The following is a 13,142-nucleotide window of genomic DNA, read 5'->3' on the forward strand; positions in this document are numbered from 1 at the left end:
ATACCCTTTTCATCATAATTGAAAGCTCTGTATATGCAGTGCGCTGCATTCAACGAGTTGAATGTAGCCCATTATCTAGCCGTGGTATGTGCAGAATGCTGCCATGAAGTCGAAGTGATAGCAGGAAGGCAAATGTCAAATTAGCCCAGTATATACAACATGCTTCTGGACATTCGTAAAGTCGTTAGAAAGCATTCCCTGTTCCCGTAGCGCCTAGTGCCCCGTTTGATGCTAGCCCAGAATTCAATTCTCTTCGCAGAACAGCTTCAAGAAGCCATCAATCAAATCCATTGCTTTCTCCTTTTCCAGCACAGGCGGAAGAGCAGCTCCATCCATTTTATCCGTCGAAGGCACCTCCTTCAGATACTTCCGCAACGCAAATGTCGATGCTTTGTAGGTTGCATGATACATAGCCTTGAACTCATCTTCGTCAGTGCTGGAGGGATGTGCTGTCAGCGGAACGCTATCGGGAGCGGGTGTACGCGTATCGCGATCCTCGTCGTGCAGGAGTTCGAGATCCGGTGCCGCTGCCGCTGCGGCGTGTTTGCTCGTTCTCCGGTGAAAGCCATACAGCCGCATACAGGTCAGTATGGTGCGGGATATGAGCGTCTTGTTCTTGGAGACGATAGTCGCCGCATCTTTCGGTCCTGAGAACGGATCACTACTATTGCCCTGCGAAGCAGACAAAGCAGCAGGAGACGGCTCCGACGGCCGACTGAATGATTCCGCAAACGGATTAGGGGTGCTCTTTCTGCTGGCTGCACTCCGCGGTTGACTTTTGGCCGTGCTAGGCCGGGGAGTTTCCATGCGTAAGTCAACATGTCTACTTCCAGCACGTGCGTTACTAACGCCCACGGACAGAGACCGCGACCGCTGCGAGGCTAGTCTCTCCAAGGCAGGATTGCTATATTCTTCCGGCTCTTTCTTGATCCGGAGGGTAGTATGCAATTGTGAAGATGACTGGGAGTTTGTGCTGGCCATCAGCTGGGATACGGCTTCTCCTCCCTTCTGTCGCACTCGTTTATGATGCTGCGCCGCAACTTCGAAGAGGGTGGCTACGCGTTTTCGCTTAGGACTTGGAGATCGAATATCAGGTATGAACTCTGCGAAGTGCGTGACATTGTCATTGGTATCATCCCCTGGGCTCTGCGGCGGGGAAGGGAGGCCCTGGGCTTTGGTGACGAGAGCAGCGGATAGAGGGACGGCGTATACCCTGAGCTCCTTTCTCACTGCAGAATTGGCACGATCCTGATCCATGGCATCGGGGGACGATGATATGGGAGGTGTTGGCGGACGGTCCAACGAGCCTGCGCTGGACAAGATCCCGTAAACCAGCAAGTCAGAGACATTATGTCCACCATTGTTCCTTTTCCTCGTCTGTTCGACGGTGATTAAAAGTCCAACGGGGCATTGAATCAATTGGCGTTTCTCAATCTCATCCTCTTCTAGCCAGATATTGCTCAACAACCTGCTCTTCAACCATTGTGACGTTTCGACATCGGAGGTGTGTAACTCGAGGCTCGGTCCCGCTCGTGCGTAGAGGGGTATCAAGGCTGGGTTGACGAGGGAGCAGACGGAAAGTTTGGCGTCCTTAAGTAGATCACCTTGGGAATTGGAGGAAGAAACAATAAGTCTCACTCCTGTGATACAGCTTTCAGGTCAGCAGAGTAATGGCTATGCGGAAGGGTCGCGTGCTTGCCTTTCAACGGGACTTCCGTGTTCCACGGAATGCTTCCCGACCAGACTTCCATTGTAAGTGTGCTCTTCCTATCATCATTTCACAGCTAAAGGGTAACTGGAAGCTAATTACAAGGAGAACATGATGTTCACATGGAGCTACTTGTTGATGTGTGGTACCTGATGGTTGATACCGGTACCTCTTGAACGCGTCCACTGCCTATCTCTGACAGGCGCGCAATCACGTGATAATCATCAATGACTAAAGCAATCTTGAGAAAAATGGCCTTATGAAAAAGGATTCTAGCATGAAGACATAAATTCGTATATAGGGACCCTGTTACGATCACTATATATGTCCTCATAGTGCGTACTGTACATACATACATCCAAACACACAACACACAGGGCAAATCTTCAAGGCATGAAAGAAGACTGGAAACCTCGCCAGAATCAATCCATTCCTGCGCCTAGCATGCCCCATAAAACTTCAGTAGTACTTGCAAATGGCAATCGTTCCGAGAGAACGAAGCGAAACCGATAGTGGGAAATCATTTGAGAACGTTCACAGATCAACGACTACGAATGTTTCCAGCGCAGCTGATTAACAATCAATCCACATCCTCAGAATTCCTCCTGCTCCTGGAAAAACATCGAGAAGCTAATAATAGTTCCGTAGATAAGGAGTCCTCCAAGGATAGACATTATCATCGCAGGGACTTGAATCGCGCCGCTGTGGGCGAGGACAGCTGGGAGTGCTAAACATGACAGTTGGTATCTATTCAGCATGAAGGGGAAATATAGAGAGCCGCCTCCATCAACCTTTCGTGATAACGGCGATCTTCGAAAAGATTGATGGAGAGACCTCCTCGGGTATCATAGCCCAACGTACCGATTCCCATCACGACAAGGAACCCCGTGAGGAAGCGTCCAAAATCAACCACTGCATTGCCAGCGCTCTCAATGAAGTCATCGGGGTTCGCGCATCGCCCGCATATCCAGTTGGGCAATGGCGCAATGACATAGGTCGCGACAACGAGAAGAGGAAGGAAGTTGTGCCATAGCGCGGAGGAGAGGATAACGAGGAGGAAACCAATGGCAAGAACCTGGGATTGAGAGTCAGTAAGCGCTTAGCGACGAGCATAGAATAAATGAGGAACGTACAAATGAAAGAGCGATAATAGTCTTTAGTCCCGCCATGATTGCGGGGACGGAGCTGACGGGTGGACGAGGTGAGGTTGACCAACTGCGGTTATTGCAGATTTGGCTTCAGAAGAGGACAGTAACAGACAGCAGGAAACAAGGCTATGTATTCATCAGTGCCGTGGCATAGACGAATCTTCCCCTGTATAAACGCAGAAATGCTTGCCTGGAGATGAAACGCCTGCCTGAGCAGTATGGGGTGACGTTGCCTCGGCGGGAGCTTCAGTGATGAGGCTGTTGCGGCCTCAGGCACAAACTTGTCCCAAACGGGCCTGGAGCTCTAGTTACCGCGTCGTCGCTCACTGCCTACAGCATCAGATGGATTTCCGGACCCCATAGCCCCAGCTTCATACCTCCCACGAACTTCCACCAGCCGTCTTTTACCTATTTCCTTTATTTTCTCCTTCAAGGATTCTCCTGTGTCCCGTTGAACCACCGGAATAAGCGTCCCTACCCCTCCCTCCCTTGACCTTCCACCATGTTCAGAAACAACTACGACAATGACTCGGTGACCTTGTAAGTTCCTGGAGTAGTCTACAAGCTTATCGGGTGCTAACTTATGCCCCATATAGCTCGCCACAAGGCCGGATATTCCAGGTTGAATACGCACAAGAAGCAGTCAAGCAAGGTTCCGTCGTGGTGGGGGTCGTCAGCAAGACACATGCCGTCCTGGTCGGCTTGAAGGTTCGACAGTGATCATCCAGTTTTCACAACGTCCGCTGCGGACGATTAAGGCAGAAAGAAATTTCAGCAAAGCTTCTAACATATGTTCCTTTACTTGTCCAGCGTAATGCCGAAGAGCTCTCCTCGTACCAGAAGAAGATCATCTCCATCGATTCGCACATGGGCATCGCCATCGCCGGTCTGGCATCGGATGCCCGTGTCCTCTCCAACTTCATGAAGCAGCAGTGTCTCGGGTCGAAGATGACCTACGGTCGCGCCATGCCCCTCGACCGGATCGTCTCACAGATCGGCGACCGCGCCCAGACCAACACCCAGCACTACGGCAAGCGGCCCTACGGTGTCGGGCTGCTGGTGGCCGGTGTTGACGAGTCGGGCCCTCACCTGTTCGAGTTCCAGCCTTCCGGGATGACGCAGGAGATGATCGCTTGTGCCATTGGTGCCCGATCTCAGATGGCGAGGACATATCTGGAGAGGCACCTGGATGAGTTTGCGGACAGCTCGCGGGAGCAGCTGATTAGCCATGGCCTCAAGGCCCTCAAAGAGACCCTGTCGCAGGACAAGGAGTTGACGGTTGACAACACGAGTGTTGGAATTGTGGGCCTGGCCCCGGAGGGTGCCAAGGGCAGGATCGAGAGCTTCAAGCTGTACGATGGCCAGGAGATCGCACCCTTGCTGGAGGCCCTGGACGGGTCACGGGCACCATCGGAAGCTGGTGCTATGGAAGTGGATTCATAATGCGGAGGAATCCGCTTAATAGATGACATCACAAAATTCACGCCGTTGGGTAATGGGGACTGCCTTCAAGTCGAGTATGAAACGGATAATGCATGTTCTTTTTTCCTTTGGAAGCAGTCAATTCATAACGAAATCTATCTATCCTTTTTACGTGAATTGATTGCATGCCAATGATTCCAAGGTTCGCTTTTTCATGCCCCGAAATGAATAAGCCATGATAATAATAATTACCCCCCTGTCGTAAGCCTCTCTACAGAGCATAAGTCGCCTCTATAGACCCCGAACCAGGCCTACAGATCCTCTAAATAATAACAACAATCATAACCAAATCGACATCTACCTTCACTCCTGCCCCCAATTCAGCTGCATCCGCCCATTGCTGACCTTGTAGTCTCTCAACTTGGTCAAGACCTTACTGATATCCTTCGCCTCGACCAGAATCTCCGCATTCGCGGGGCTGATGTACCCTTCCTTAACGGCATTCTTCACCCACGCCAACAACCCATCATAAAACCCCTTGATGTTCACCAGGACCACCCCGACGCCGTGAATCCCCAACTGATTCCACGTCGTCATCTCCATGACCTCCTCCATGGTCCCAAACCCCCCAGCAAGCGCAACAAACCCGGAACCGGGGCCACCCTCAAGCACCTTCGTCGCCATGAGGCGCTTGCGGGTATGCATATCCGGCACGATGGTCGTGACGCCGTACTCGGACTCCTTGAACAGCGTCGTCTTGTCCATCGGATCGGGGAGGACCCGTTCGGGGGCCTTACCGCCGGCCTGCTCGCGTTGAGCGCTCTCTGTCGCCGCGGCGGGGTCCAGCTCCTGCGAGTCCTTGTACCCTTCCTCGACCTTGACCAGGGCGCGGGGGATCACGCCGTGCGCGGCCTGCGGGCCGGACAGTTTGACGAGAGTGCGGGCCAGCTCGCCCATCATGCCTGCGGTGCCGCCGCCGTAGACAAGCTGGACGTTGTTCTCGTGGAATGCGCGCGCGAGGGCGCGTGCGGACTCGAGGTGCGCGGGGTCGTTGCCCCCGACGGAGCCGCAGCTGTTTTGTGTTGAGAGCGAGGTTAGCTGAGGTTGTTTTTGGCTGCTGGAAATGGAGGAAGAAGGAGGACGTACAATACGCAGACCACTGCGGGCTTATCTTGCTGGGAGGTTGTCATGTTGCTATGAGGTATGTACTAGTCCACTCGACTGCGGTATTGATGTAGGTATGTAGTACAGATCTATATACTGTACTAGACAAAGTAGTAGAAAGTAGAAAGGACGAAATGAGCGATAGTGGGAGTGGGGGAATCCCGGGTATCTTTTTTGTCTCGTATTCTTCAAATAATTCCACTGTTGCCACGTACAATGAGAAATAGAAAAATACGGGACCTGGATTTGTCTTCTGGAACAAAGACCGTCGAGTCACTTGATCGCAGGCCGCCGGCTTGTTGGAACCTGGAAACGCATGTTGAACCGCAGGTGGGGATCTATGATATAATTGGCACGATGCGCGCCGTGTTCAGCCAAACCAGTAACAGCATAACAGGGCACACCGGGCAGCCTAAGCGGAGAAAAAACCGTTGAACCTGTTATTGTTGCATCTACTACCTTCAATTGATTATAAAATTACCTAATCCACATCGAAGCGGGAAGTGCTGATGTCGGTAGCCGTTGGGTGTTCTCCACGTCAAGCAAGGGTCGGACAAAGAGACCTTGGATCTTGGCCGCCAAGAGGGGAGTATGAAGCTGCTTTATGTCTTTGTCGTTTTTGCAGTTTCTTTTTCACTGATCTCAATTCATCGTATTTTGTACACTATGTATTATCTATGGTCCTCATGCCCCGCTTTTTGCGAAAAGACCTCACGCCATGTAACAGTGCTAACTAATACAGAAAGCCCCCCGAGGATGACTCAATCAAAAACCAATCATAACGCCAGCATTCTACAAAATCCGCCCTTTCGATAAACACTGAGTCATATGTAAAGGAATTTGAACAAAATGACCACGCTCATTCTGCCCAGGGTATCTCATGGTGCTACCTTGCTCCTCTTCCTTTTCAATCTGTTCTCATCGGGACTGGTCGGAGTCTTCTCTTTCTCTGGTGCTTTTGCAGTAGTTTTCTGAGCCACAGATGCAGTGTCTGTCTTGGCCGTGACACTCGGAGTCCCTGCTCTCCCAGCAGCAGCAGCAGCAGGTACGGGTGTGCTTGGTTTTGGCGGTGGTTGTTGCCGGATAGGAACGGACGCATCACTCGATTTGGATAGGATGAACGATCCGGGCTCTCCCACGAGAGGGTTCTCATCCATAAATTCGTCGCCATACTTCGACAGAAGATTGAAAGCCTCCGCCAGGCTTCTGGTATCTTGGAACGTGGAGGTGCTCACGTTCGTCCCTGCCAGCGGGGCCTTGGTCTGAGGTTGCGCTGCTGCTTCCGGCATGGGTGTGCTCTCTTTGCTCTGTTGCGCCTGAGCTGCCCCGGGTTGGGCTACGTCAATCGACTTGGGAACAGGAGGCATGTAAGTATGTCCGTAGGAAGCGGAGAATATCGGTAGGGGAGAGGCAATGTTAAGGAGCTTGGTTAGGGATGTGACGGCCGAGAGCTTCTCAATCAGTCAGTCCTCCAGGTAGTACCACAGAACAAGTCACGTAGATATGTCAAAACGCACAATTCTGTTCCCAACGACGCTCGCAACCGACGGTGCCATGTAGATCGTATCCCCGACCACGAAATACGTCGACAGTGGGGTGACCTCGTCTTCCAAGCCTGGGCGCTTGCGCCTCATCTGCTTCCGAATCACCCATATGTTCGAAGGCTCATGCGCGAAAGCCGTTTCAGACTGCGCGGCAGCCTGCAATGGATCGTACGTGACCATGAACTCCAACCCCTGCATCGTCTTCAATCTGCCTTCAAATGCTTCCCGCGTCTCGACGAACTGACGGAAGGCCTCGTTGTAGCTGGCCTGGACGGCGAGAGAGGCATTGTTCGAGGTCGCATCGAAGAAAGGCGATTCGGCGAAGTAGAATAGAACTAGTCAATGTGCTGGACGTTAGAAAGAAAATTCCGTAAAAAGATACAGAATCAGACGGCATCGTGCGGGGAATAGAGCTTCCATACTATTGTTTGAATGGAGGTAACCGCCCATCATCTGGACATGCGGAGGAGACCGCCAAAGGATCTCCTCCAGCGGCGCATCTTGGGAGCCCGCCATTAATTAGCCCTCTCTACCGAAATCAACAAGAAAGGGCAGAAGCAAAAGAAAGAACCGTGTCCTGCGGCGAAGTGGCTGTCACAGTCGAGAAGAGCTCGATCTGGACCTCATGCACTCTTTCCTTCTCCGCAGATTGTTTGAGATGTTTGCATCCTGACTAGGGAGGTGGAAGAGGCATGCATGTGATCTGTTTGATATATCATCTCAAGATGAAAATGGCCAAGCCAAGCCGCGTAGGCAAATAAAAAAGACGGTTTTTCTTTCTTTCTTTCTTTCTTTGCCTTTTTATCAAAGAAAATGCGCACTCTTTTCTGGCCAAGTTACCGGTGATGTAGATATTCCTGCTGCTTTCTTATCGTCTGCCCCGATCTGGATAGTTTAGGTTAGCCTGCTATTGTTTTACGTGATGTGATACCTGAGGATAAATATATTTATAAAATTTGCCCCATCGTGAGGAAGAATAGAGTATGAACGGTTGCCTTGTTGTGCTTGATCGAAGTAAAAGGAAGCGGGTAATGACAAATTAGAGAAAATATATCCCGGGGTTTCGAGAGTAACGAGAGTCTCCCCAAATGTCTGCATTGTCGGATGTGATGTGGTGACGAGAGACTTTGTAGCGTAATAATAGGTCTCTCAAGTATGTACCTACCTAGATGTACGTACAGTAGGTTGCCATATCTTTCGGCACCCCTCCCCCCTGTCCAAGCCACCTATCTTGCTGCTTTTGCTATATTTTGATCTGTGCTGGCTTTGTCTAGGGTTTATGACCTATCATGGAATCTGGGCACCCTCCAATAGCTTCAAAATCACATGGGTATAAAATAGCAATCCGCCAAGCTGTTAGGCAGCAGGGGAGGGGTGACAAAAGATATGGCAAGCTACTGTACTTTCATTGGGTACTGTAGATTTTTGAAGCGTTTCATGAAACTAATTCACCGCTATATTATTCTGATTTCTCTAACAAAAGACACAACCATGCCCATGACCAAGTTCGTAACAATTTCGTGACACAGATGATGAAAATGCTTTCGACAACCACAACCATCCCGAAGACATACTGTACTATTCGTATCAAACCTTTCCTTCACTAGACATCAAATTGATCTGAACAGTCCACCCATAAAAAAGCAATCAATAGCTAAAAGAGATGAAAGGTCAGAGCTTGCAATCTCTCAACTTCCTGCAGACATGCAACCGCCGCGATCCAGGTGAAACTCTCTAGCTTCACCTGTTTCAGGCCAGGCCGATAAGCCTTCGCGTCACGAACGCCGACCCAAAAGCAGGCGATGGAGCGCTCCAAAGATTCAGTGCCGGTCTCCCGATCCAGGATCATGGACATGGTAAATTCAACGAGACGATCGTATTCTATCAACGTTTAGTAATGTGTGGCTCTAGTTAAGTTGTTTGGAAGAATTTGCTCACGCTCTCTCATAGTATTCGACGATTCCTTTTGACGTCTCGATATCTTGCTGTTCTCTCCCATGATTGTGCCAATGAAGACTTCTAGTTCGGTAAGGGCTGTCTTCCACGGAGAAGCTGAATACTGATACATGAGGTCTTGCATGTTGTCTTCGTATCTAAAGAGATTGATGAGAATTAGATACCAAGGGAAGAATAGTATAGAAAGCTTACACTTCTTTGACCTTTTCTGCGTCTTCAATGCAGTGATCCCAGAGAAACCCTGCTGTTTGACGGTCGACGTAGCTCCATAGCTGATCAAGTAAGCTGGTTCCTCCAATTTTTGGGAGCGACTTGAGATCCTGAAGGAAGGTTTGTTCATCAATCGCTCGATAGAGGTAACCTAGGGCACGTTCACTGCGGTAGTAGCGTAGTCGTGGCCCGTCTTCATCGTCGCTCTCATATCCTTTCTCGTCCCTTTGTTCCAGGATAGAGATATCCTCTTCGACATGTACTCGTGGACTGGGAGCCATGAAATCAGGGCGATAGGGGCGGCATTTCGGGATGCGACCTAAGTCGACCTTTTCATAGATTAGAACAATAAACCTCAAGGCACATAAACATATAAAGGTACCTATTGGAAGACATACCGGTTTTCCAGTTTTGGGAAAATCAACTGCAGTCGAGTGCAATTCAGCCAGAGTTAGACAATCCCCGTGGAATGTCCCTTCAGGTCTCTGATCAGCGAGAACCTTGTGGATATTTGCAATCCTCCCTAGCTGGTCCTGTTGCATAAATGTTACGAAGAAATCGATAATATCGTACCTCGCAACCGGTTGATCGAGCACGTTCTCTTGCACACGGGGGTAATCGGCTGGTGCCACAATTTTCGTTGGCATCAGACGCTCATCATAGATGATATTATACAGATCTCCGTCCAAGTCGCCGCCACTCAGCTTACTTGGAAGATCTCTGCTGCCTTTCTGACTGAACACGACGCAGTTATGTAACCGCCGAAGCGGAGAATCTTGCGGAACGTCCACGGCGTTTACCAGCTGAATGTCACCCGGATGAAGCGCTGGTGATCTGGTAATAATCACCTTTTTGTGGACTAGAATCTCCCGATGGAACGTATCACTTAGAACAGAACAAAATATTTCTCCTTCATTCAAGATTCCCGTTTCGTCCATGATACCGTAAAGGGTGACAGCTTTAGGTACACGGATGCGAGCACGATATTTGAGATCACGCAGTTTCATAATGGCCGTAAGTTCAACCGCCTGGCGGAGAAAACGATCATTCCTATGATGAAGACCCAGTGACCTCAAGAACCGGATAAGCCAGGGAAGTTGAGTGGACTTGGCAATATGGGATTGTTCCAGAAAGCGTGCAGCCTGTTCGAGTGATTGGATGGTGGACTTCAGCTCTTCGACCTCTGCTTCCTGTAACTCGAGAAATGAACTGAGAGGGACACCCAAGTCCTCAAAGATCTTGATAATCTGTGCGTTGAGGAAGAAAGGAAGCGCATTTGTGCCTGCCCCGCAAATCTCAATGTTGTAATCTTCTACAGCCTCAAACTTGACCATGGATTTTCGCAACATTATTTCTTCATCTTTCTTGGAAAAGTCCACGGAAAGCATCCCTTTCGCCCCTAGAGTCACGGATTAGCCAGGAATCATTTTGCCGTCCAGCACAGGTCCTTACCTGAAAACCGAACTTGAAAGACAGTAGGTTTCACTCTTGCCCGAAGAGCATATTCTCGATAGATTTTGTATAGTACTCCTTTTGAAACCGTGCCACAACCGTCACTGAAGACTCGACCATTTCTCGTTACATCGTCAACAACCTTAACGATATTGCGATCTACCGCAATTGATGTCATGGTATCCGAGAAAGTTTGTCCAATTCGCGCTGCATACTTCGATGGCGAGCGGATATGTTCAAAGTTACCCAGTTTTGGAATGATGCTGCTAGCGTCGAGGCTCTCGCCATCATCCATAGTGAATGGAGCCACGAACCAGCATGATTGTGCACGGAGAGATGAGTTGGAGAATCCGAGGAACTCAAACCTGCGGTCAGCAACAATGATGCCACTTTTCAGGACCTCCTTGAAGCGTGAATTGAAGATCTCATCGAGATTAGCCCTTGGGTCGTATTGTACTGCGTCTCCTGACTCATCTAAGAACTCAACGCGCAGGAAGTGATCACTGTATTTCTCATATCTTCGCAAGACCCTATTCTTTGTTTCAACGTAAGGTCCATAGAGAAAGATACCGGTAGGAGTGACAGTAACTCTGTGGATAGCAATTTGATGCTCATGCGTATACCCACGTTTTCCAGATTCGAGATAATGGAGGAAACTACCCTCTTCGATCTCTGTCAAAATCTGTACCAGTTGATCAATGCTAAACTCAGACTTCTCCACATCAGGTCCAGGAAACTGAAGCTTTCTTGGTAGTTCCTGAAGGGTCTTAGCAGCGATCTCAACTCTCCTTCTGGAAAGAACATCGGATACGTATCGGGACAGCCCAACAACTTTCTTAATAGGAAGTACTCCGTTCCAGACAAGCATCTGAAGCTGATACTTGATCTGAAAAGGAAATTTTTGACTGCTCAGCCAGATCAGGAACCGTCCAAGCTGCTCAGCATATGGCATGAAAGGGGGAAGCCGTCTGTCAATCCACCTTGCTAGATGTGGGATGTGTCGCTCGCTCGACAGGTTGCGGACTTGGTAGATGTCAGTAGGGTCGCTCAGGACAACGCGATAAGTAAAGCAGGTCGCGACGATGACTTTGTGATCGGGTCCAAGATGACAGATTCTCTTCCTGAGGGGCTCCTCTTTCTTTCCATTAAGCAGGGAGCGCAGCCCAAGGATGTCTGTAAGGTTGGGACTCTCTCGAAAGAGACGAGGGGCGCCATGGCAGGAGAATGTTATCGACGGTGTATCATGTCCACCAAGGTATATGGACCCTGCAATGGTCGAATAGTCGAATTCAACTTGGTACTGGTCTTGAAGAGGATTTCCGTTAGGATTTTCGATATTTTCGATAGTCACATTCAGCCCTCGCTTCCCAAATACGACCTTTCCCGACCGTGGAAGGTAGAAATAATCCACGAATACAGGCACATCTCCAGAGTAATCGAAGACACCACAAGACAAGGAAACAATGAAGAACGACCTCTGCTTCTTAGGGGCGGCAGGAGCCGCAACAGCAGTGCTGGGCTTGCGAGACAGCCTCTTCCGTTCCTCTTCTTCCAGAGCGCGGAGATGAAACGGATCCGGTGGGTTTCTGCTTTGTTCGATGAAGATCGGTACGTTGAATATTCTCAGCAACTGGCCGGGGTTTCTCCTCTGGCCTCTTGGCGGTTTGGGATACCTGGACAACAGGTCTCGCGCCTTTTGCGCGTCGGGGATGGTGAGCAAGGCATGGCCCTTGCTCGAGAGCTTGCGACATGAGAAGGTAAAGATCTTCAACTCTGCAAGGATCGGGCGAAATTCTTTCTCCAGATGTTTGTCTTTTAAGTGCTCGGGTACGTTTCGACAGAATATCTCCATCTTGCGTTTATCGTCTGCGGGGACGATGGACTTAGGTACTCCGCAGAAAGAGCGTTAGCTGCCACAAGAGGAAAGATGCGAGAACTAGCCTTTGCGCTCCACGATATCATCACAGAAAGGGAGAATATATCAATCAGTACCGAAGCACTTGATATCGAGAAGTCGAAAAGAGAGAAGAAAAGACCAACTGCTTGGGAGAGAACATGGGTCTGGGTTTGGGATTCGAGAGACGTGACGTGAAGACGGAAGCCCATTCGGTCTTTTTCCCGACTAGGCTGGGTTGCCTGGAAGGCTGCTCGAGCTGCGCTGGCGAATGGACGCCTGTCACTGAGGGGTCCTCCAGCATCTTTCAGTCTCATAACTACCTTACCGATGAGTGAATTGCACCTCATCTCAGAGCGTTAGTACTTTGTACCGCCTACAAAAGGGAGCATACATAAGCTTATCTATTCCCAACAGGCAGTTTCTCTCAAGGCCGTCTTGTTAACCTGATCTTAATCCCGCGGTGAAGCGGATGTCCACACAAAGAACGCTGAACTGTCGTTTGAGAAACAAGAGTTTCCACTGCAGCTGCAGTTATCCGATGTATGCTTGTCTGCATGTTCCCAGTGAGAGCTGATGCCTGAATAGGCGGATCCAGTGGACCATTTCGCACAGCCACAGTCATGATTCCAAGTCAACAATCA

At 49.9% G+C, this 13,142-nt stretch overlaps 6 protein-coding genes across 6 annotated transcripts; 1 reads left to right on the forward strand and 5 right to left on the reverse strand.

Annotated features, from left to right (window-relative positions):
* Window positions 1-243: 243 nt before the first annotated feature.
* Window positions 244-1,257, reverse strand: VTN00DRAFT_8750 (uncharacterized protein; the record flags this gene model as incomplete). Its single annotated transcript, XM_069435634.1, has 1 exon — window positions 244-1,257. The coding sequence occupies one exon, from the start codon at window positions 1,255-1,257 to the stop codon at window positions 244-246; it is 1,014 nt and encodes a 337-aa protein (XP_069285560.1).
* A 1,044-nt stretch (window positions 1,258-2,301) lies between these two features.
* On the reverse strand, window positions 2,302-2,877 carry VTN00DRAFT_8751 (uncharacterized protein; the record flags this gene model as incomplete). The annotated part of the gene is made up of 3 exons (XM_069435635.1): window positions 2,302-2,435; window positions 2,570-2,783; window positions 2,842-2,877. The coding sequence occupies 3 exons, from the start codon at window positions 2,875-2,877 to the stop codon at window positions 2,302-2,304; spliced, it is 384 nt and encodes a 127-aa protein (XP_069285561.1).
* Window positions 2,878-3,358: 481 nt separating this feature from the next.
* On the forward strand, window positions 3,359-4,299 carry VTN00DRAFT_8752 (uncharacterized protein; the record flags this gene model as incomplete). Its single annotated transcript, XM_069435636.1, has 3 exons — window positions 3,359-3,396; window positions 3,453-3,564; window positions 3,667-4,299. The coding sequence occupies 3 exons, from the start codon at window positions 3,359-3,361 to the stop codon at window positions 4,297-4,299; spliced, it is 783 nt and encodes a 260-aa protein (XP_069285562.1).
* Window positions 4,300-4,641: 342 nt separating this feature from the next.
* Window positions 4,642-5,468, reverse strand: VTN00DRAFT_8753 (uncharacterized protein; the record flags this gene model as incomplete). The annotated part of the gene is made up of 2 exons (XM_069435637.1): window positions 4,642-5,350; window positions 5,425-5,468. The coding sequence occupies 2 exons, from the start codon at window positions 5,466-5,468 to the stop codon at window positions 4,642-4,644; spliced, it is 753 nt and encodes a 250-aa protein (XP_069285563.1).
* An 852-nt stretch (window positions 5,469-6,320) lies between these two features.
* VTN00DRAFT_8754 (uncharacterized protein) lies at window positions 6,321-7,502 on the reverse strand (the record flags this gene model as incomplete). The annotated part of the gene is made up of 3 exons (XM_069435638.1): window positions 6,321-6,893; window positions 6,960-7,321; window positions 7,409-7,502. 3 exons carry the CDS (start codon window positions 7,500-7,502, stop codon window positions 6,321-6,323), a joined length of 1,029 nt encoding a protein of 342 aa, XP_069285564.1.
* Window positions 7,503-8,640: 1,138 nt separating this feature from the next.
* On the reverse strand, window positions 8,641-12,456 carry VTN00DRAFT_8755 (uncharacterized protein; the record flags this gene model as incomplete). Its single annotated transcript, XM_069435639.1, has 5 exons — window positions 8,641-8,867; window positions 8,925-9,079; window positions 9,135-9,481; window positions 9,551-10,551; window positions 10,605-12,456. 5 exons carry the CDS (start codon window positions 12,454-12,456, stop codon window positions 8,641-8,643), a joined length of 3,582 nt encoding a protein of 1,193 aa, XP_069285565.1.
* Between the last annotated feature and the right edge of the window lie 686 nt (window positions 12,457-13,142).

This window comes from Thermoascus crustaceus (genome assembly GCF_041956765.1).
Source record: "Thermoascus crustaceus strain CBS 181.67 unplaced genomic scaffold VTN00scaffold_6, whole genome shotgun sequence".
Taxonomy (NCBI): Eukaryota; Fungi; Ascomycota; class Eurotiomycetes; order Eurotiales; family Thermoascaceae; genus Thermoascus; species Thermoascus crustaceus.